Source organism: Solanum stenotomum, chromosome 2 (genome assembly GCF_019186545.1).
Source record: "Solanum stenotomum isolate F172 chromosome 2, ASM1918654v1, whole genome shotgun sequence".
Classification (NCBI taxonomy): Eukaryota; Viridiplantae; Streptophyta; class Magnoliopsida; order Solanales; family Solanaceae; genus Solanum; species Solanum stenotomum.
Window position 1 is genome coordinate 40,740,542 of NC_064283.1, and position 24,006 is coordinate 40,764,547.

The 24,006-nt window shown below is 34.9% G+C and overlaps 2 protein-coding genes across 2 annotated transcripts; one reads left to right on the forward strand and one right to left on the reverse strand.

Annotated features, from left to right (window-relative positions):
• Positions 1-375: 375 nt before the first annotated feature.
• On the reverse strand, positions 376-8,176 carry LOC125855191 (proteasome subunit beta type-7-B-like). Its single transcript, XM_049534876.1, has 8 exons — positions 7,956-8,176; positions 1,842-1,983; positions 1,631-1,727; positions 1,474-1,543; positions 1,276-1,380; positions 1,081-1,179; positions 890-974; positions 376-764 (listed from the first exon to the last, which is right to left on the reverse strand). Exons 1-8 carry the CDS (start codon positions 8,091-8,093, stop codon positions 688-690), a joined length of 813 nt encoding a protein of 270 aa, XP_049390833.1. The 5' UTR covers positions 8,094-8,176; the 3' UTR covers positions 376-687.
• A 5,343-nt stretch (positions 8,177-13,519) lies between these two features.
• LOC125856886 (uncharacterized) lies at positions 13,520-16,634 on the forward strand. Its single transcript, XM_049536539.1, has 2 exons — positions 13,520-14,188; positions 16,253-16,634. Exons 1-2 carry the CDS (start codon positions 13,804-13,806, stop codon positions 16,267-16,269), a joined length of 402 nt encoding a protein of 133 aa, XP_049392496.1. The 5' UTR covers positions 13,520-13,803; the 3' UTR covers positions 16,270-16,634.
• The last annotated feature ends 7,372 nt before the right edge of the window (positions 16,635-24,006 follow it).

Consider the following 24,006-nt stretch of genomic DNA (forward strand, 5'->3'; position numbering starts at 1 on the left):
TCACTTAGCAAGAAGCTACTTTTTTTATTATTTTTTTTTGACAAACTCGCTGCTTGGCCAATAAGAATTACAAAAAATAAAAATAAAGAATCGCAAAACATATCTCACTGATTGTGAAAGCGAGATGGCTATAGAAACATATCTCGCCACACAGGGAGCAAAGTTTCCCTTTTGGTTAAATTAAAAACTGAGTGATCGTTTATACATTTTGAAGGAAAGAAGTGAATTTTGGCTCCGAACTCTGTAAATGAAAGGTGGAGTTGGAGACGTGAGAAGAGAAAAGGAGAAGTTATAATGGTGTGGGATCCACAACATGTATTTTTATCAATTAAAAAAATCCCTCACACAACTATGACATGATATGCCTCACCCACCATAAATTTTTTCATGGGTTCCTTTTGGCATAATTTACGACAGATATATTCTTTACTTCGCAAGCACCTGGCAAACATCTCGGCCGAACAACCCAAAAAAACTTAAGACTGCCACTGCTAGGAAAACTATTGAAAGCAGCAGGGCAACACAAACAAACTACAAAATCCTTCATTCAGCCCAAACGGATATTTCATTCTCCAGCAACAATTTGTTTGAAAGCTATATCTAATAACGTAGATGGAGCAGGTCACTTAGAAAGTTACAAACACTTGATACTCTGGAAATTGTTTGAGAAAGCAACACTCCTGGAACTCATTCTTCCATAGCATCTCCACCTTCAATCACCTCTACCATCTCTCTCAATGGTATACTCTTTGTAAGAAGAACTTCTGTAACCACAATTCAACTAACCACATTAGTGAAGTCCAGGCTAAATGCTAAGCATTTTTCAGACACTAAGTTAAATATTTTAACAAGGTCTTCCTTGGGCCCTGACAAGTATGAGAATACTAACCAGTCTTTTTAGGGAATGAGTAACCCTTCTGTGGATAGGTCCGAGGATTAGGCGACATATGATTCCTTAAGTACTCCGTGTGACCCTAACAAATCAGCATACAAGTTGAAATACTAGCAAAATAGAACATACGTAGAGTCATGAATGATAAGTTGAAAAATTTGTCATTGATTGCTAAAAGGAGATTAGACCTTTGTTATCACACAGATATCAACATTGCTTCCACTACCAAGATCATTGAACACCCCAGACAATATTGCCTCCGCTACTAGCTTTATCCCTTCATCTTTCTGAACCAAGATTCCATCTCAACATTTTAATAATTTACAATGTATAATAGAGGCCAGATTCAGTGGACTGAACATAGCTGCAGAAAATGAACTTACACTTAACCCTTCCCGGTATTTTGACTCAAAGATAGCCATAGCTGCAAGGGAACCAGAGCCCATTGTAGCATATGGAAGAGTATCAGTTGATCCATGTGGATAAATCTGAGAAGAGGCCATTAACCAGCAACATTTCAGGATTTTAACAATGGAAAAAATAAGAATATACTAAGGCGAATCAAACACAAGACCACTCACAGTATGCAGATGTGGCCCTGAGACATCAACCCCACCAAGGACCAAAGCAGCTGAGACGTGCCCCTGATAGCTGGTTAAGAGAGCATAGTTAAGCCTCTGTGTTAGCAATTTAATTGCACGGAAAGAAATAATTTCAACATTAAAATATATGTTTCACCTGAATAGATGAGACTTCAAAAGAGTGAGAGCTGTCACAACCCTGGATTCACGACCAGTGTGATACCTGTGAAGCTTCAGTTGGGAACTGACCATGTCTACAAAATAGCAGTTGCTACTTAAGGTGTGAGAGAGACACAGAGTAGGATTTGAAACATGAAAGAGATGTTACTATCGATAACGGAATTACATGAATATCAAACTCAAATTACCAGTTACTGCCTCAGTATCAGCAGCTGTTCCTGCTCCACAGCAATATATGTTGGGGGCCATGTAATGAATCTTCTCACAGTTCTTATCAGCAACAATCGGTCCTTCAGTGGCTCGTGTATCTGCTCCAAGAATGACGCCATCCTGGAATACAAAAGATATTCTTAAGCTGTTACATAAGAATCACTTGCAAAATCAGCTGGTAAAACATGCACCAATCATGGACTCTTAAAGGCCACATTTTCCTCACAAAAGATTTAAAGATGTATATTACACATAGCTTCCTGAGTCTGCTGATCCCTTGTGCAACATCTCATGGATAATCAATCACACAGTCATTCAAGAAAGCTACATCACCCTTAAACTAAAAAGAAATGAAGATGCAGGTGTATCTAAGATACTGTGAAGGGGAGAAAAAGAAAGAAAACCATATAAGAATGGAATTCTTTTTTGACAATTAGCACTCAGCAATGCAGTTAGCTATGTATATGGTTCATAATTTCTTTATGGAAGATAGCCTCAAGCTAAAAGCTAATGCTTCTATCACTAAAGACTGAGGGTGGTGGCTTTATAGTGGTTGTAATTGCAAAGTGATGCTACTAGTTTTGGAAGATTCTTGTTCCTGTGGCTGAGAAGTCAAACCACGCCCTTCTTTACTATTCCCTTGATGAGAGGTAAGCTCTAGAATTGGTGGACAGTCCAATCCTTTCTTTTCTTGAAGTTTAGCATGGAGCGGAGCTACTTCTGCCACAAATTCATACTAAACTCAATGCTTGGCAGGGAGATATAGGGGGTCTTTGCAAGTATATCTATCATATAGATGAAACGAGTTTCATCCTATATTTTGTCGAGTTACTCATAAAATATTCCAATCGGAAAAAAATAGTAGTAGAACAAAGTTTTTTGATGACCAGTAGAACAAAGTTACAAACATTAGCTGCAAACATGCTTGACTCTTGATAGCTCTGTTTTTCATGACATTTGTGCCATGGCCAGATATTAATCACAAACCCCATATCTGAGTTGTTTTTTTTTTTGAGAAGGCAACATTTTGTATATATTTATCAAAATAGCACTTAGGTTGTGCTGAAACCATAGTTACAACTGAAAAAGAAAAAAACTGCTCCGGAAACCTTAACAAAAACTACAGTGTCTATAGTTGAAACAATATCTTCTATGTGTTTCTAGTTAGATCAAAAACAGAAAGGTCTAAAGCAATTCAATTTAATCCTCTGAACTGAACTGCTGGCGTCTTCTAAACATCTGAAATTTCTCTCTTTCTAGATTGTCCACCAAACGCAAGTTGGGACAATCCACCACCATCTATCTTTGTATGTCGATCCTACACCTGCTTCTTCCCAGCTGAGCAAGACCTCAGTAATCTTCATTGGCATTGTCCAAACAATACCTCTAAGACTAATGAAGATCTTTCACAGCATGTCTGCGATCCTACAGTTTAGAAATAAGATAGCTGACTGTCTCAGTTTCTTCAACACACGTGTAGCACTTAGAGCAAAGGTTGACTTTTCTCTTTCTAAGGTTTACATAAGTCAGCACCACTTCCATGGCTAACAACCAACTAAAACATGCTACTTTGTAGGTGTTTTAACTTTCCATATGTTCTTCCATGGCCAGTTGTCCACTTGCTGCATGTCTCTGCTAAGAAGCTTGAGAAAACCCCGAAATGTCCGCTACCATGTACTTGCCACTAAAGTCTATCATATCTCTCCTGTGTAGCTTTGAATTCTTCCCGTGTTCTATACAACTCAACTAATGTATTCACTTCCCAATCATTTTGATTTCTTCTGAATGTACACAACTCTACAAATGCTCCATCTACTGTTTTCTCTTACTGTAGATCCAGGGAATAAATGTTTGGAAAGAGATCCTTTAGACAAGAATTGGCAAGGCATTTGTCCCTCCAAAAAGATGTATTGCAGCCATTAAATACCCTGATAGTGGTGTGAGCCTTCATCAGAGGTCAAGTTCTTCTTATGGATCTCCAAATGGTGAATTTACTCCCTTGTTATCCGGACCTAAGTTGCTCGGACTCGGGTGCGGGTATCCGAGACGGATGCGAATCCGAGAGTCGGATTCGGCAAAATCCAAATTTTAAGATTCGTGGGTGCGAATCCGAGTATGGATACGGGTGCGGGGATACGACTAAAATTTTTCAATATTATAAAAATATAGTTATGAAGATATTCTAAATTTGAAAGATATGTTGTGATAAACTTACATGTATTTTGTAGAATTCAATCTTCCATTCTTAAAATTTAATAATAATAATAATAATAATAACTGAATGCTAAACAATTAAATAAGAAATATGAATTTAAATTTTTTTCGATATCTCCATTATTTTAAAATTTTAAAATTGATTGTCAAAAAATTAAATAAGAAATATCTATATATATATATATATAATATTTCCAACTGAAAAAGCTTTGTAGTTGATGGCTGACGGCTGACGGCTGACGGCTGATGGCTGATGGGATGTTTCCTTTTCTGACACTACTTTACTTTAAGACTTTCTGATCTTTCTTTTTTCAAGGGTATATGTATTGTGCACATACATTTTCAAGAAAGATTAAAAAAAAAGACTCTCTATTTCCTTTACTTTTTGAAGAAAAAACTCTTTCTTTCTTCTCTTTCTCTTTACTTTTTCAACTTTGTTTTCTTTAGGTCGCCGTCGCCGTCGCCGTCGCATCGCCGGAGCCGGAAATTGATTTTCTCTTCTTTCTTCTATTCTCTGTACTTTTTCAAGCTTTGTCCTTTTTACATCGCCGGAAACTAATTTTTTCTTCCCTAAATCTTTTCTCGGCTTCGGTCAAAGTGTCCGGATCGAATTGACCGAATCCGACACGCACCCCGCACCCGCACCCGCACCAGTGTCGCGTCGAGACGGGTTCGCCTACAAATATGAAGAGTCCGCGCAACATAGATCCGGACCATATTTAGCTCTTACTATTTGTATGGCCCAATTTTTTTTAAAATCCTCAGCAGCCTCCACCTCCAACCTTTGATGAAAAAAGAAAACCTCTCCTTACTTTTTTATTTTTCCCCAAAAGAACAAACTTATTTCTCTATTTTACCTTCCATTTTACATAGGTGTTGGCAATTAGATAAGCTGAGGATCTACCTTCCAAAGAAAAAATCCTCTCTACCACCAAACATCACCTTTCATATATTGTGATTCTCTTTGCAATTAATTAGGTTGAAAGATCTACGAGGGTGTTGGAGGGTGGGGAGGACAAAATCAATGTGGAACTTGTTTTCCCTACTTCCACTAGGGAAGTTATTTTCCTCATTTTAAGGTTCTTGTTTTCCTAGAAAAACTGCTTTCCAAGAATCTTGACCAACCAAACATGAGAAAATTGGAAAACATCTTCCTCCATACTGAACAGACCCTGAATTGTACTTTCTAACAACTGATATAGGTTAACTGCCTTGGCAAGAATATACTTACATCTGCTAATGAAGATTGGGAAGATCAATAATAATGAATGGTCAAATTCATGGTTCTATTCAGTTTCAAAAAAAAAATCCTAGTTTCAAAAACATGGTTCTATTCATCCCACAAATAACTTGGTGAGAGCTTGTCAAACATTCCCTTCATAGGACTCCAAGGGAAAATATAGGCAGAGTTTTATCTATTTATATGATACTCAGTAAGGCATTATGAACTCGATACTTCAAAGCAAAATGAAGTAAGGAAGGGGAAGGAAAGACAAGAAGAAATCCTAAGTCACAAATCCAATATTTTTTCGGTGTACTAAGCAACTTTAGAGCATCTCCAACCCTACACTCTATTTTACTCTTCAAATATAAAATTCTCTATTTTTTCAGATAACCAACTCCAACTCAATTCTCTATTTTACTCTCTAAAAAGGAATCTCTTCTCTCTCTCCTCAATATTATATTATTATTTCTATTTCATTTTTATTTTCTTATTTCATATATAAATCCTTTATTTTTTCCCCAATAATTACTTTATATAATTTTCATGTGATATAAAATTTTATTTTTTCAAATTTTTTATTTAATATAAAATTATATTTTATTCTAAATTTTTAAATAACATAAATTGCAAGAAAATATTATATATTATACAAATTAATGGACAAATTCAAATAAACGTGAAATACAATTACATAAATACTCAATTTTTGAAATTATTACGTTGCGCCCATAAATACTCTATTAATGCATTAAAGAGTTCAAAATGAGCATTTTTGTCCTTAATTTTTTTTAATATCTAGCTAAATATTGTTCAAACCGGAAATTTTCATCTACCACCATTTTTGTCGTTGGAGTTGGAGCCTCTACAACATCTTGAATAGGTGTATTAGGATCACGTTCATCTTTAATTATCATGTTGTGCAGTATATATGTAGTCATTATATCATGTAGCACTTCCTTTCTCAAAAAACGTGACGGTCTTGCAATAATTGCAAAACGTGATTGCAAAACTCCGAATGCACGTTCAACATCTTTTCGGCATGATTCTTGTTTTATCACGAATTAATTATTATGTTATATATTGTATTTTATCTTGTATTTAAATTATTATGTTATGTATTGTATTGTTATTTTGTATTTAAATTATCATATTATGTATTGTACTTTAAAACTAAAATTTTCATCTTATCATTTTAATTTTGTGTATTCTTTATAGTGAAAATTAATAGTAAAATTAAATTATATTATTGATGAAAATTAGAAAAAATTAAAATACTGTTAATTCGGGATGAAAGTAGTATATATTAAATAATATATTTTTAAAAATATTATATTACATTTAAAAAGATCGGAAACAGCCTCTCTACCTCCACGAGGTAGTGGCAAGGTCTGCGTACACTCTACCCTCCCCAGACCCCACATAGTGGGATTTCACTGGGTATGTTGTTGTATATTACATTTAAAAAGAATTGTATATTAGATATTTAATTAATGACATTATATGTAACATAATATGTTAATTAGAAGTAATAGAAATATAAATAATATAATCAAAAAGTGAAATAGAGAGTGTGAATAGTAATTCTCCAAATTTGGAGAATTACTATTCACCTCTCTATATATGAAGAATAGAGAGTGATATGGAGATGGGTTGGAGTGTCAATTCTCTATTTTACTCTCCAAATATAGAGAATGGAGAGTAAAATAGAGGTGGGTTGGAGATGGTCTTATTACTTCATCTCCTCTTCTTTGTGTCCTTCAAAACAAGAGTGTAGGTATTAAATGAAAGATGATACCTTCCAGTAGTAGCCAGCATTTTTAATCCTTCAGAACGTTGGCACACAAAAATCTCCATGCCTAAAATAAAATACTCTTTTTCCTCTTTTCTCTCCCTTATTACTCCAAATTTGTCAAAGGATCTCTAATCAAGAAAGACAAGTTTTTAATGGTAAGGCAAAGTTGTTTTGCTTGGGAAGTTTTCACACAGAAAAATCCTTTTATCATATGCTTCCAAAAGCTGAACATTTCGATACCAGTAGCAGAATATTCAGAATAGATACAACCTATGAAATCTATTTCAGGTTCAGCACATACAATCGAATGCATATGAATGCTTCTATCTTAAGAAACTTCAAAAGCAATGAAATAACTCTCTAATGTAGTTAGCAAAACCATAAAAATCTTGTCCAAACAAATGAAAACAAAAAATTAATTAGAGAGTCATTAACCACTCTACTCAAATGACTTAGGCCTGAAATGATCTCTTTCCCAACTAAATGAAAAGATTCTGAAATAATACTCTCCATGTTGTACTGCAAGCAAATGACCCAAACCAAATGTCTTTTTCTCCCTTAAATAAAAAAAATTAAAAAATCTGCATAAATTTTTGCATCTACAGTAGGCAAATGCTAACGCCCTGTGCCTATAACACAACACTAAGGTTTGGATCAGTTGCGCCACTGTAGATACCAAATAACTTTGTCCACGATATATTGCAAGAGATCACCTACCTTTTGTTTTCAATGCTTGTTTAATTCAAACAAACCAATAATAGGATTCCCCCGTTTTTAGGTTCAATGTATAAGGGTTTAGCTAGACGGTTTCAAGTGAGTCAAAATAATTAAATAATAAAAAAAAGGGAAGAGGTAGTGTACCTGAAAAATTAAGCCAACGATGGTAGTACCAGTCTTGAGGAAAGAAGGAGAGCGAAGTCCTTTATTCACCAGCATCTCATTCCTTCTGCACAAATCAAAACTAAACCCACCCTTCGAAGGAACATCCTTAGACGCCATTACACACTGAAAACACACTCTTGATTACAAAAGGAGCAGAGTTTGCGTTGATGATTCGAAACCAAAGAGCTGATCTTGTAAATTGGCCAAGCCTTGGAGAATAAGAAAACAAGCGCTGATTTTTGTTTTGGGCTCATTTTCAAGTTTTATTCGACCCGATATGGCACCCTACCAATTCAAGTGCTGACTATGTATCGGGTCTTTTTTTTTTTCTTAATTAATGAAAATCTAGTTAAAGTTCATCTCTAAACTTTTTTTTATTGCGTCCAAAAAATTTGGTGTTGCCATGACGGTAAATTTTTTGAGTGCATGTCATGAAATGATCTCTTTTGTACTCATGTAATATTTTACATATTGTATTTGATTTGTCATTGTTGATTTTGTGAAATTTTTTAAATGAGAAGTCATTTTCGGATATGGTTTCAAGAATTTCTATGTTACTTGTGTATTTTATTCTCTCACTATCATACATTGAATGTTTTTAGTAAAGATACACTGAATAATATTTGATTATTAAAAAACAATGAACACTATGTATAATGAATTTATTTTTATAATGAATTATTGAATTCTTGAATTTATTTAATGAATCATTTAATATATATATATATTACAACGAATCATACACATATATTGTACTTTATGTATGATGAATTTATTTTTATATGAATTCAATAAATATGATATATAATTTAATAAGATGCAATAATTTTGAAGTGTTCATTTTACTTTATGTATAATAAATTTATTTTTTATGTGAATTCAATAAATATGATACATAAATTAATAAGGTACAATGATTTAATTAAAATAAGCTTCATTGAGTCTTAAAACACTCTTGAATTTAGTGAGGTCTTACTGTAAATCTTTTTAGAATATATTTATCTCGGGGCATAAGTTCAATAATATCTACTACTCCCTCCATTTCAAAGTAAGTAAATTATTGAGGCAATGGACACCCATTAAGAAAAAAAGTTTAGGACATAAAATAAACATCAATTTTTTTCTTTCTTTTTTTTTTCACCAAATAAACATCACTTTCCACTTTTGTCTTTTAAATATTTTCAAACTATAGTTTGAAAATATAAATAATGTAAAGTAAAATCATAAAATGAGCAATTAACTTTCTTGAAATTGTCACCTACAAGATGTAAATGAGGGGCAAAAATGAAATGAAAGGACGCAATTGAAGCATAATTGACTTCACTTGAGAAACGTGAAGTTTTCGAATCAATAATCTGAACACCTGAAGGTATCAAACCAGTGGGATACAAATGGGTTTTTGTGCAAAAACAAAATGAAAAAGGTGAAGTCGTAAGATATAAAGCATGACTTGTGGCCCAAAGATTTTTTCAAAGTCCTAACATTGACACTACTAAAAAATTATCGAAAAACGATGGCCAAAAGCGACGGACTGCGTCACTTTTTTTTTTTATCAAAATCGACGGAAAAACGACGCAGTCATGTTCGCCGCGTTTAAAAAAGCAACGGACAACATCGCAAAAAAGCAACGGATTTCGTCGCTTTCTGATTTTTTACAGGATTTTTTTTTGTGTCATTATTTGTTCAAGAATGAACATGAAAGCAGTGAAAATGCTGGATATTCATTTACAAGAGATGATTTTAGGTGTTGGAACAAAGCTTTAGAAAGATTCAAAAAACATGTTGGTAAGGTAAATAGTATCCATCATAAATATTTCAATAGGATGCAAGATTTGATTAACCAAAGGCAATTGGTCCAATCTTCTTTTGACAAGCAAAGTGAAAAGCAAGAAGTGATTATCGGATGTGTTTAAATGCCTCAATTGATGTAGCAAGATCTCTTTTGACATCGGAATATTCATTTTGTGGACATGATGAAAATGAAGGTTCCGAATATAAAGGTGTTTTTCTTGAACTTTTGAAATGCTATGGGAATAAAAATTTTGATGTGGGAAGAGTAATATTAGGTAATGCTCCACAAAATAATATGATGATTTGTCCGACAATTTAAAAAGATATTGTGGAGGCTTGTGCTAAAGAAACTACTAAGGTTATCATCGAACACTTGGACGATGATTATTTTAAAATATTAGTTGATGAATCAAGGGATGTCTCTCATAAGGAGCAAATGGCTCTGATTTTGAGATATGTCAACAAAAGTGAAATGGTGATAGAGCGATTCTTGGGTATTGTCCACGTAAATGATACATATTCTCACTCATTAAAAAAGACAATTTATTCTTTGCTTTTGGATCACTCATTATGTACATCCAAAATGCGTGGTCAAGGTTATGATGGGGCTAGTAATATGCAAGGGTAAATAAATGGTCTCAAGTCTTTGATTTTACAAGATACGTCATCTGTATATTCTATTCACTGTCTTTCTCACCAATTACAATTGGCACTAGTAGGTCTTTCCAAAGGAAATTCGGATGTGGATAATTTTTTTATGTTCTCACTAATATTTTGAATACTATTGGAGCTTCTTTTAAACGCAGAGATTCACTTCGACAACATCAAGAAGATAAGTTGGAAGAGTTGCTTAAATTTGAAAAAGTTCATACAGGACAAGGTTTGAATCAAGAATGTGACCTCCAACGATCGGGTGATACTCGTTGGGGGTCTCATTTTAAAACCTTGGACAATTTTCTGATTATTTTTCTTCAATTGGTAATGTGCTTAAGGATATTAAACGTGATTGTCCATATCATCTTGATAGATTTGCAGCGGAAAATCTTTTGAGCAAGATTCATGAATTTGAATTTGTCTTTATGTTGCGCTTAATGTTTAAGGTGTTTTTATTGACAAATGAGTTGAATAAAGTCTTACAGAAGAAAAAAAATATATCGTTAATGCTCTGGAGTTGCTTAACTTTTCAAAGAAACGATTGCAAATGATGAGAGAGGATGAATGAGACTCTATGATGGATGAGACTAGCTTATTTTGTGGTAAACATGGTATTTCAATTCCCAAAATGGTTGAAGACTACTCTAATGAAAAGTCGAAGCGTAAGAGGTCCAATATTTCATATTTGCATCACTTTCGTGTGGAAGTATTTTATGTCGTCATTGATTTGGAACTTCAAGAGCTCAATAATCATTTTGATGTGGTGACTAGTGACTTACTCATCGGTATGACTAGTTTGAGTTCGGTTGATTCATTTGCTATTTTTCACAAGGATAGGATAGTGAAACTAGCCGAGTACTATCCAAGTGAGTTTGGTGATAAAGAGCATCGGGAACTCAATTTTCAACTCGATAATTTTATTGTTTATTCTCAAAAGTGTGATAGCTATTTTCTCAACTTGAAGGGAATCAAGGATCTTGCAAGAGTGATGATAGAGATAAAACCAGATCAAACTTGATCACTTGTGTATTTCCTTGTGAAGCTAACTTTGTTTATTTTTGTTGCTATCGCAAGCGTGGAAAGAACATTCTCGTCAATGAAGTACAGAAAGAATGATTTGCGTAATAGAATGGATGAAGATCTTTTGAATGGTTGTTTAGTTTGCTATATAGAGTGTAGTAAATTTAAAAATGTAAGTAATGATGTCATTATTGACAGTTTTCAAAATATGAAAACTCGTCGAGGACAATTGTAAGTGAATGATGTTTTTTGCTAATATATTACAATATAAGGATTGTTACTTGGTCGTCAACTTGTGTCATTGTAATTTTATACAATTGAATTAAATGTCTATTTTGAAGATAATGGTGTTCCCATGTTCTTGAGATTCTGGATACGCCTCTAATTGAGTAGTCCAATGGTTGTGAGATCTCTTGATATTAATAAAGATCCATTCCGACATCATGAAAATGGAGGAGAACTTGTTGGTGCTAAAATACCATATCTTAGTGCAATTGGTGCATTAATGTATCTTGCTAATAATTCTAGACCAAATATATTCTCGGTAAGCTTATTAGCAAGGTTCAGTTCTTCTCCAACACTAAGACACTGGAATGAAATTAAGCATATATTTAGATACCTTCGAGGGACCATTGATATGAGATTGTTTTACTCAAATGAATCCAAGTCACAATTGATTGGTTATGCAGATGCAAGATATTTGTCTGATCCCTATAAAGGTCGTTCGCAAACAGGCTATTTATTTACATGTGGTGGTACATCTATATCATGTCGTTCAACAAAACAAACTATGGCTGCCACTTCTTCAAATCATGCAGAGTTAATAGTCATTCATGAAGCAAGTCGAGAATGCGTTTGGTTGAGATCAATAACTCAACACATTCAAGAGACATGTGGTCTTTCTTTGAAAAGAGATATTCCAACAATATTGTATTAAGACAATGCTGCATGTATAGCTCAACTAAAGAAAAGACACATTACAGGAGATAGAACAAAACATCTTTCACCAAATTCTTTTTTCATTCATGATCTGCAAAAGAAAGGTGATATAGATGTTCAACAAGTTCGTTCAAGTGATAATTCAGCAAATAAGTTTACTAAGGCATTGCCGACTTCAACCGTTGAGAAATTGAGATACAAAATTGGAACGCGTCGTCTTCAAGATATTAAATGATGTTTTCATTAGGAGGAGTAAATACGCGCTACACTCTTTTTTTCTTAATCAAGATTTTTGTTCCATTGAGTTTTTTCTTGATAAGGTTTTTAACGAGTAAGCAAATAATGCGTATTAAGAATAACTATTTACACTCTCTTTTCTTCTTCTAGATGTACATGGACATCCAAGGGGGAGTGTTGTAAATAATGAAATGTGGATGTCCAGTAGCAAATTCACACTTCATGACTTTTAAGGATTTAAGTATAATATATAGGGATTTAACTATGACTTTAAAGATTTTCTTCATGACTTTGACGGATTAATAACACACTCCTACCTTATATATATTCCACCTATCTAATGAAGTTGTATACATGCATTGAAATATTGGAAGAAAAACATTACTGCTCTTTCTCTTCATTTTTTTCTTATTTAATTTCTAAATACTTTATTTTATAACAGTATAGAGTTGTATTCATAAATGTGTATCAATAAAATCTCCAATTTATATCATATTTTATTTATAATTGTAGTCAATTTCCATCGCCTTCTTTATTGCAAACAATAATGAAAAGTTCTTTTCCTATCCTTGAATATATTTGCACGTGAAAAGTGTTGAATGACATAATTGAGATATTTTATTAAAAATTAAAGTTGTAATTTTATGATTATACAGTTATAACATAGAATAGTGAATGATGATATTCTTAAAAATAGAAAATGGAATTAGTGGTTGCTATTAACAACCCATTGCATCATTTTGATATTGCACTTTCCAAGATTGGGTCAATAACACTTTTTCTTTTTTGGTTTTGGATAAAATAGTATTGTAATGTTGAGTCAGCACATCATAATTGATGTTTACCAATAAACACGCTCATATATATAATGTTGGAATGCACGTATGGTGATGGAGTGTCAATGTAGATAAGTTATCCTCACAGTCGCCCATAGCAGCGTACAACACACCGAATTTAGGGCAATCCTTTATCTTCCCCTTCTTCTCTACTTTTTCAAAAATCTATACCTTCAACATAAAGCAACTCTCTCTCTCCCTTATATGCAATAAATTTTAATTTTTGAATTCTCCAAACAGGGCAAAAGGAAAACAAACAAAAAGCCTAGATAGAGGCTTTAATATTGTTGGGTAGATAGTTAATTCTACCTCACGTCTTTATCCATTTGCCTTGTTTTTTTCATTCTAATATGATGAGAAGGCAACAGGATCAACAATCTAAGGTTTTAGAACAACTTTCTTCTTTGATTTTAAATATTATACGATCACCACCGGCGCCGGAGTGTTACGATGATTCCTCAATGTCTCCATCCTCTTCAGGGAGGAGGATGGCTGTCGCTGGGTCGATGCAGCAAATTACTCCGGCCGGATTTGCATCTCTGCTTTTGGGGATTTCCTTTGCTTTGATGATTTGTGGATCCGTCACTTTCTTTATTGGCTTTTTAATGATGCCATGGGTGCTTGCTTTGGTTATGCTCTTTTATGTTGCTGGAATTGTTTACAGTTTGACTATGATTGGACGAGCTATTTTCTCTCATTTTTCTTCTCCCTCCTCACCAAGAAAAAATTTTCACTGTAAGATTTCAATCTCTTTACAATTTTGTTGACAGAGTTCAGTTAGCTAGGTTTGCACATATTATGGTTTCAACAGATAAATACCCTATTTTATGTCCTTCTAATAGTTGAATTAAATGGGAACGATGTAGAATTTTTGACTTATGCATTAATCGAGGAGCTTGGCTTGGACAGTAGTAAACGATTATTTGGAACTGGATCTTGTATTTTTTCTGTACTGTGAAGATATCAATTTCCTTTTGAGGAATTATGTTAAATTTGCAAAAGTTTAGGTTGTTTTCTTTTTTCACACTGCTTTGTAATGCTTTTACTTGAGCCTACCGTCTATAAGAAACAACCTCTCTACCTCACAAGGTAGGGTAAGGTTTGCAGACACACTATCCTCCTCAGACCCACTTGTGGGATTACATTGGGTATGTTCTTCTTGTTGTAAAGTTGCACAAGTTACTGCATGATCCAGATTTTATGCATATTTACGTACTATGTGAATAATCAAATACAACCATAGTTAAATTTGTACAATTTCAACTCAAGGTTCCAATCGGGAGACGGTTTGGAGTACTTCTGGTAGTGAGAATTCTGTTTAAGGGCTTTATGTTTAGTATTAGAGTAGTAGTTGCGTGTGGATTTCATGGTAGTTTAGTTTGACCTGTCTTCTTGGGATTCTCTTTTGCATATATCAAATTGCGTAACACCACTTTTTTTATGATCAGGACACCGTATTGCTTGATATTTTCACATGGCTTATGCAGAAATAGTTGGAAGTATTTCGCTAATAGACACAAGGTCAAAATGAGTTCGTGTTTAATATGTTTATTCTTGCAAGTTCGCTCTGGATGTAAATGAGGCTTTAAAATGAAAGACTTTTCATCATGTACTCGTAAGCTGCTAAAGTAAATTATCATTGTTAGAGTTGCATTTGCTTGGTGCTAGTTTAAAACACTTTATTCACTTCCCCTTTCCATTAGCAGTCTCACTCCTATTGTGTTAGTATTATCATTCCTCCATTTTACTACTGCTGCTATTCCTTTTTTACTTTGGATCTCTATTTTTTGTTGTCAATAGTTTACTCTTCTTCACATTTTCTCAACATATCTCAAACTATTTTGAAAATGCTTTTCTCAAACCGATGGTCTTATCCCAAGTAACCTCTCTAACTTACCCTCGGTAGGCTTAAGGTCTGCTTAGACCCCTCCCTCACCAGATCCCATTTTAATGGGATCAAACTTCTGATGTTGTTGTTGTATTGAGTTGCATTTTCATAGACATATAAGCATACAGATTAGAGGTAAGACATGTATGGTTTTGAAAATACAATCTGTGGAAGGAATTATGGATTATTTCTTGTGAATCTAAAGGAGGGAAGGTTCAACAGTTCTTGGTACTTGAATTTTTTTTCCTTTAACAAGTCCACATTTTGTTTTACCTACAACAATAACAATATATCCACTGTAATCCTATATGTGGGGTCACTTTGTTTACCTACTTGAGAATAAAACCTTTTTTTATGATTGCGATTACTGAGTGTACAGTAGGTCATTAGATTTATATGTGACCTCTGAGGAGCTGTATGAGGCGATAATCTCACGTATGGTTCTTGACTTATTTCTTTTCCAGCAACAAATAGCTTCACAGTATGTGGGCTTTTATGAGTGTTTCATTGTTAAGCATTGTCATGATTTTTTCAATCCATCTGTCTAGAAAATGTTACAATGGATGTATATTGAAGTTGCTCAAGTCTTTGCTTCGATTAAGTCACAAGTATTCTGTTAATTTGGAAAGAAACCTTAGTATACCTATGAACTAAGGTACTCATAAGAAACCTGTTTTAAAGTAGAAATCAGCTTAACCTGTTTTTGGACATTCATACTCACCTTTTAAATTTTACTGTAGTAATCTAGCTTTATACTGCATTTTGTTTTGTTCTTCCACTGATTGTCTTTTCTTGTCAAGGATGGCTGGTGGGGGGTTTTGAGACACTCTGCTCTGCCCCCTTATATGTGATTTTCCAGGATGTAGTCCCAGAATTCCTCTTCACTCCATTCCTTGAATTTTTAATTGCAGACTGGAAACTTTTCTGAAGCAATTTAAACACTTGAATGGTGATTGATTGTTTACTACGTCATAAGATGGAAGCTTCCCGGCAATGTTTAGAGAATGGATGCAGGAATGTCGATATTAATGAAATGAGGATATTGGAAGGTGATCTTTCGGAGTAGAGCAGGAAATAACTTGAGGATGGATGTATATTTTTAGTTATTACGTAGAGAGAAAGGAAGCTCAAAATTTCTGTGCCTTGATGTTTTCCTATCTCAGTACACTGTTCCTTGAGAGATGTAGAAACAGTAGTTCATTGTTTCATCCATGAAGTAACATTATCCTTGTGAATATTTCCTCAATGTATGAGCGAACACGTTACATGTCTATGGGAAAATATAGTGAATGACATTGCTCTGAATTTGACAACTGCAACCTTCGTTCGCTTATATGCGTTTTCCCTTTGCATATTAACATCTTAGGTACGCCCTACACCCTATCACACATTACATGATTGTCTCTACCACTTTTGGCTGCTCTCAACACTATCATCTAGCTTCGTTTTATGTTTGGATTGGTTAAAATGTTTTGAAAATTATTTTCTTTGAGAAAATACTTAAGATATGAGGAAATTCTAAACAAATAAGAAATAAATAAGTTTCATAAGTGACAATTTATGTTCATTGTCTCATCACCGTTCCAAATCCTATCTTATTTCGATAGTGTTTTGGTAAATTAAATATAAATATTCTTAGGACAATACTTTCAATTACTTTTCAAATGCTAAAATTAAATACTCTCCTTGTTTCAATTTGTTTGTCCTATTTATATTTGAGACGAAATTTAATAAATTAAAGAAATTTTTTGTATCATGCCATCTTAAATACTAAAATGTTCTTTAATTTTATTGTCTTTCAACATGTCACACAAAAAGTAGGGATTAAAGAATCGCCAAAAAATATATTTTTTTTAGCGAACTAAAAAGGAAAATAGATCAAATAAACTAAAACACATCAAATAAAATAAAAACTCAATTATTTTTCACGAAAAAATTATAAAAAATATTTTCGTTCGTACGAACATGCCCATTAATATACATTTTAACAAATATCTCCTTTAACCTACACAAAGATGTTTGGAGTAACTTCTCTGAAAAATTTAATTATGACGTGCTAAAGACATTTCCCACTCTTTGCCATTTCGAGCATGACAACCAATGGAATTTGGACACGTATGTAAGGTGATACGGTTTTGACATAATTCTCCCACTATGGGCTGGATTGGGACGCCTTTAAAAAAAAAAAATTGAAATCTATCTGTTACACAACTTCGTCATTTGCCTAGGGGCAGTCGCACCGTAAATTTGAATCACCGAAGACTTCAATCTGCTCCATTGGGAGTTCGGAACCTATTTGAGTTACAAAGAGATAAAAGTAATCAAAATAAGTCATTATTTTAGAAAGAAATTAAAATAGATTAGTGTAATTTTTTCTTCTATTTTACCGAAAAATATAAACAGCAAACGTTAGTATGTTAACGTCTGTATTTTAACATAAAACAAATTTTTTTCCACTTTATAAAGTGTAACTTTTTCTTACACTTTATAAGAAAAGTTAACTTTCCCAAAATCTTTTCACTTTCATCTTCTCAAAATCAATTTGATAACTCTTCACTGGTCCCTGATCCGACAAACCAATCGCCCCACAACAAAAATCGAATTCTCAAAAGATTGGAGATACGTAGCACAACCCAACAATCCGGCCCTACAATTTTTTTTAAAGTTATTTATTTCTTTTCATCTTATATTTATTGATCCTTGATTAATAAATAAATTAGTGAAAGATTTGAAATGATATTGTTGTTCTAATTTATTTAAAATTTCGTTTATATATAGTTAAAATCAAAAGGATGATTTTTCTCTTAGAATAAGTGCTAATATTTTGTGAAGTAGTAATCTAGACTTGAGGAGAACTGTAACACCTCGCTATTTGAAAGCACTAGAAAGAGCTAGAATTTGAAAGAACCCGTTTTTGGAAATAATCAAATTTGAAAAGTTTGACAAGTTAAGCTAAGTATGAGTTTTAGGTCAACTTTAAACTACAATAACTCCTAGCACATGATGAGTTAGGTGGACTACACGATACCGTAGGAAATATCTTTGAATTATCATTCCAACACCATTGAGTTTTCTCATTTTCGAGTTCGTATGAGGGAGATATGCCCATTTGAAGTCGGGCTGTCTAGATAAGAAAAGTCAAAACCAGATTTTAGAAGGGTACTATGGTCTTTTCACTACCCAATTAATTAAATTCGTTTCTGATAATTAAATTGGGGTCTAAACTGAATTAGTTCAGTTTACACAATTGAAAATCACGCTAGGGTTTTTAGAGAGAGAACTCAAGAGGAGAAAGAAGAAGAAAAGGTCTAGATTCTTGAGGAATTGATTGCGGATTTTGCCAAGGATTTGATCCTGCGAGGTATGTGAGTTCACATAGCGTTGCGTTTGTTCACCCACACGCCAAACATATTTATTTTAGTGTAATTTTCGTCCTAAAAGATTGAGGATTTGATGTTCTTGAGTTGTGTTCTTGAATTGCTTTCATTCTTGAACTTATATGGGATTGATGAGTTTCTTGAGACGTTTTTTTGTCTATTTCAAGAGTTGTTTTGAGTTAGATTCTTCTGTGCATGTTTTGGTATCTGAATATAAAGAAATATTGAGAAAATAATAGAAATTAATCGAATAAAGGTATGAAAACGAGAGGAAAAATTCATCAGATTTGACTGGGGGGATGCTGGCACGGCGCGCCCCCGTAGTGCCAAGAAGGCTGGTGCGGCGCGCCAACAGTGCGCCAGAAATGTCTCTCTGAACTTTGGGGCTGGTGCGGCGCGCCAGGGTCATCCGCCCCAACCCATTTTTCGTCGTTTAGCCAGTTTGAGTCCTTCTAAAGTGTACTAACACTTCCTATTGATTATAACTACTCTAAATGACTTCTAAACACCTAGAAATCATCAATAAACATGAATCATATTCATAACCTTGAATCCATAAATTTAAATTCAAGGAAAGTTAAGAGCCAAGTCTAGAAAGTTCTTAGAGTCCTTTCAATAAGCCTTTTACAAATGTTTTAATCTTGTTTTAAGACTTGAGTTTTGAGTTAAGTAAGAGTACCAAATGAATTTTATTTCTTCAAAAAGAGTATATGAGAACTAAGTATTCCCAAAGAGTAAATGTTTTCACATTTAAACAAGAGAGGGAACACTGATTTCCAAGAAAGCCTTTGAGATAGTTTTTGAGTAATTATCTCAAACCACAGAAAGAGTTTTTGTTTTTAAACATATGAGCTGAGTATTTTAGGAGTAGTATTTATCACCAACGTGGGGATGAGTTCATAACAACTCAATGTCTCCATAAACTATGTAGCCAACGTGGGTAGAAAGGGTCATACTTTTTAGATGATTCCTTAATGGTTTTTAGCATAGACTAGTAGATCCACTTAGTTGAGGCATTCTATATCCCGTCAAGTTATAGGACAGTTCTGGCAGGGTGAGCGAAACGCTGTATCATCACATAGCTCATAATGATGGTCTATGATTAGAGAATCTTCCAAAACAAAATTTGTTTTTGTTTTCTTATATACAACAAAGATATTATGGTATTTTACAATACTTTGAGATGTCATCTACTGTTTTAAATGCTTCATATAAATTGCACCTTTACTGTTGTTTATTTCTACATTGAGTTGAGTATCCATGAGTTGAGTAAAGTTGAGGTAAGTGTTTATTTCAGATTCCAGTTCAAGCTTATGTATTGCTGATGCAAATACAGGTAATCAGGATCAACATCCAGCGCCTAGTTGATCCAGTTGAGCATTCAGAGTCGTTTCATGACTCCTTGCTTTCTGGAGGATCCCTGTTTACATTGTTTTAGTATTTCAGTTGTTAGGATGATAGGGGGTCTTGTCCCGACATCCCTCATAGTTTAGAGGCTTCATAGACTGCTAGTTAGTTCATTTGTCTTTACATTTCCTTTCTGTTATATTGAGACTTGAGTTTGCCTTTATGGCCAGTTGAATATTAACATTCTAGTTTATTTCATGGATTTATCTTTGTTGAGTAAAGTCTTTCCCTGAGTAGTAAGCCAAGCCAAGGGTTCGCTTGGGGCCATCAATGGTTCTCAAGTGCCAGTCCCGCCCAAGGTGTAGGCTCGAGGTGTGACAAACTTGGTATCAGAGCACAAAGTTCAAGAGTCCTAGGGAGTTTATAAAGCCATGTCTGTAGAGTCCTAGTTGTCAGTGTGAAGCGCGCTACATCTATAATTAGGAGGCTACAACATTTAGGAACTATCTCACTTCATTCATATTCATTTCGTGTGATATAGTTAATCTCTATAAGGTTTCCTTCGAACTCGTGCTTGCGCATGTCTTTCAGATCATGCCTCCACGAAGAGCTGTCAGAGGTTGTCCTGGTAGAAGGAATGTCGAGGAACAAGGGGTACCAATTGCACGCCTGAAGTGCAACCCAAAGAGAGGTCACCAATACTGAGTTCAGGGAAGCAATCATAATTTATAGTTAAGCCGTGACCAATCTAGCTGGACAGAGAGAAAACCGACAGGAAGTGAATGATGCTTCACGGATCCATGAGTTTCTAGGGATGAATCCTCCAAGTTTCACTGGTTCAAGTACTATTGAGGATCCGTAAAACTTTATTGAGGAACTGCATAAGGTGTTTGAGGTTATGCACGTTGCCGATGCTAAGCGAGTGGAACTAGCTGCATATCAACTAAAGAGTGTTGCTAGGACTTGGTTGGACTAGTGGAAGAAGGGTAGAGCTGAGGGTGCACCGATTTTGAGTTGGGCTAGGTTTGAGGAGGCCTTCTTGGAGCGCTTCTTTCCCCGTGAACTGAGAGAAGCCAAGGTACGAGAATTCCTTACCTTTAAGCAGAAACCTATGAGTATTCATGAGTACAGGTTGACGTTCACCCAACTTTCCCGATATGCTTCGAAGATGGTTGCTGATATTAGCAGCAAGATGAATCTGTTTGTTGCTGGGTTGTCTCGTCTGTCAAGTAAGGAGGGAAAGGCAGCGATGCTAATAGGGACATGGACATAGCGAGAGTTATGGTTTATGTGTAGCAGGTTGAGGAAGAGAAGCTGAGGGATAGTGAAAAATTTATAAATAAGAAAGCTAAGACAGGGAATAAGTCTGGGCAGGAAAAGAGTAATGTGAACCGGTCTTCCTTTCAACAAAAGCAAAAGGGACCTGCTCCATCATCTGCTAGTGCACCTGCACCAAGGAACAAATGTGAGTATAATAGTTAGAATTCGCAGAATTTTAGAGCTAGACCTGCTCAGTCTCAGGGTAGTGTGGCAAAAAGGGGTAATTGGGCTCCTACGTGTGCTAAGTGTGGTAGGAACCACCCAGGTTCTTGTCGCGATGGCTCTACTGGATGTTTCAAGTGCGGTCAAGAGGGTCACTTCATGAAAGAATGTCCTAAGAACATGCAGGGAAATGGAAATAGGGCAAGAGAGCCCAATCTTCTTCAGTTGCTCTACCAGACAGGGCTGCACCTAGAGGAGCTACTTCAAGGACTGGTGATACGTCCAAACTTGCACCTCCATTAAGAGGTATAAATGGTCGAAGTCAATTTATAGAACTCAACGTAAGTTGAAATCAATCCAACAGAGAATTTCTTTACAGAAATTATTTCACTATCTCGTTTTACTCAAATGTCATTATTATTTCCTAAGAAAACAGTTACGGAAAGTAAAATGGGTTTACCTATAAAGCTCTAGTAACCAAGGTTGTTAACTAAGATCTAATTTAGATATTAACAAAATATCAATTCTAAAGTTGTTTCGATAATTAAATGAAACTAGGATTGTGTTCCCCATAACGTTGCATCTAATGTTCTTTCGTATTTGAGTTTCAGGCAATTTATCTTTACAAAATACAGGCGAGCTAAATATATCTGATACTTCTCAGTCTAATTAGATAATTTTCACTCAATTCCTCTCGGTCCCAAAGTGTTACACGTTGTTTTAAAAAGAGTCCTACTCGAAGTAGGACTGAACTGTCGGACACTTCACGACTGCTTCCATGACCCGTCAAGGGCTTCATGGTCCGTGATGCCCTTCGTGGTCTTCACTTAGACTCACCCAAAATAGTTTCTTCAATGCTTGTACATTGGATCATCACCACGGACACTACCACGACTCGTGACAATGACCACGGTCTATGTAGTTGTTTGTGGTCTTCACTTGATGAATTCCCTCGTCAACTTTATAATGGCTCTTCACTGGATCATCTCCACGGACACTACCACGACTCGTGACAATGATCATGGTCTGTGTAGTTGTCCATGGTATTCACTTGATGAATTCCCTCTTCAACTTTATAATGCCTCTTCACTGGATCATCACCACGACTCTCACCACGGACTGTTGTGAGGACCACGACTTGTGGGGTTGTTCGTGGTTTTCACTTGGTTCAATTCTCTTTCAGGTCCTCTAACCCTCAGCAGTGGTTCAACTCTACGAGCATCTCACGATCAGTAGTGAAGACCACGACCCGTGAGGTCGTCTGTTGTCTTTACTTCTAACCTTCACTGAATTTCCTTATTTTTTTTATCTTCTTTAACTTCCACCTGTTTCACCTGTACCAACACTACCAAACGCATTATATCCACATAAATACACTCGATTCTAGTATTAATCCTTAGTTTTCAAGCATCAAATGTGCCAAGATTTCGCGGCACATCAACACCCTCAACTTAGAACTATTACTTGTCCTTAAGTGATAAGAAAACAATACATTCAGTCCTGAAATCATTCAAACACTTTTTGAAACAACGCATCAGCCATCTCAAACACAATTTGTATCCAAAACCATCAATCTAACATCCAAGGATCAATATATGACATCTCATTACTCACAGTCGACCATGCTTATGCCTGTGAACTATCAACTAACACAATCTACTCTCAAATGCAATCACTGTGTCCTCACACCAAAGAAGTCCCTCACTCATGATAATTTGGGATTATGTTCTACGCTCGCACTCTCAAAGAACTTCTAACACTAACAACGAACTACCATAGGCTTGCCCTTGCTTTCTACACTCTATCTTTCAAATACCGGGAATAGGATCACTATAGGAATTTATCAGCTTGTAACATAGGCTCAGGCTAGGGAATGGATATTTGGGTTTGTAAGTGACTAGTCCCTTAGTTCTCCAAAGATTCGTTTGCACACAACTCTTTTTTGAGCAATTTCCTCTTTTTCTTTATTTCAGCACATCCCGGCAGCCATTATTATTATATTATTATTTCTTTTTTCTTTTTTTTTATATGCATTCAGCTCACTGGTTGAACCTTCTTTTTCAGTTCTTCTTTATGCTCAGATTGCAATCACCCTCAACTTAGGCTTTTGGCCTGAGTTGACATCGTATCTTCAGAGACTAAAGGATATGATATTTACTGGGTAAGAACAAAATTGATTTTCAGGCTCAAATAGGGTTCAAGTGATAAGCTTTTTGTTTGGTTGCTTTATTTTTGGCTTTTTTATGGCTTAATAAGGATGGCCTACTTATCCTTTCCTATCCGGTTATTCTCCAATTTAAGCAAGACAACTCGGGCAAGTTCTAGCTTCTGCTCCTAGCGTTAGACTTCTAGAAAACCTCACACACACATGAAACAAGACTACATTCTTCAGTTTCTTGGTTCATCTATTTATTTCCAGATTAGCAGTGTTCAACATGTGAGTACCTAAAATGTCATCT

What these genes read in the sequence shown, in the direction of transcription:
- LOC125856886 (XM_049536539.1), top strand. Translation starts at nt 13,804, where the DNA reads ATGATGAGAAGGCAACAGGATCAACAATCTAAGGTTTTAGAACAACTT.
- LOC125855191 (XM_049534876.1), bottom strand. Translation starts at nt 8,093, where the DNA reads ATGGCGTCTAAGGATGTTCCTTCGAAGGGTGGGTTTAGTTTTGATTTG. An exon ending in TTGAAGTCTCATCTATTCAG is followed by an intron (nt 1,544 to 1,630) that starts GTGAAACATATA and finishes TCTCTTAACCAG; the next exon opens with CTATCAGGGGCACGTCTCAG. An exon ending in CAGGGCCACATCTGCATACT is followed by an intron (nt 1,381 to 1,473) that starts GTGAGTGGTCTT and finishes GCCTCTTCTCAG; the next exon opens with ATTTATCCACATGGATCAAC.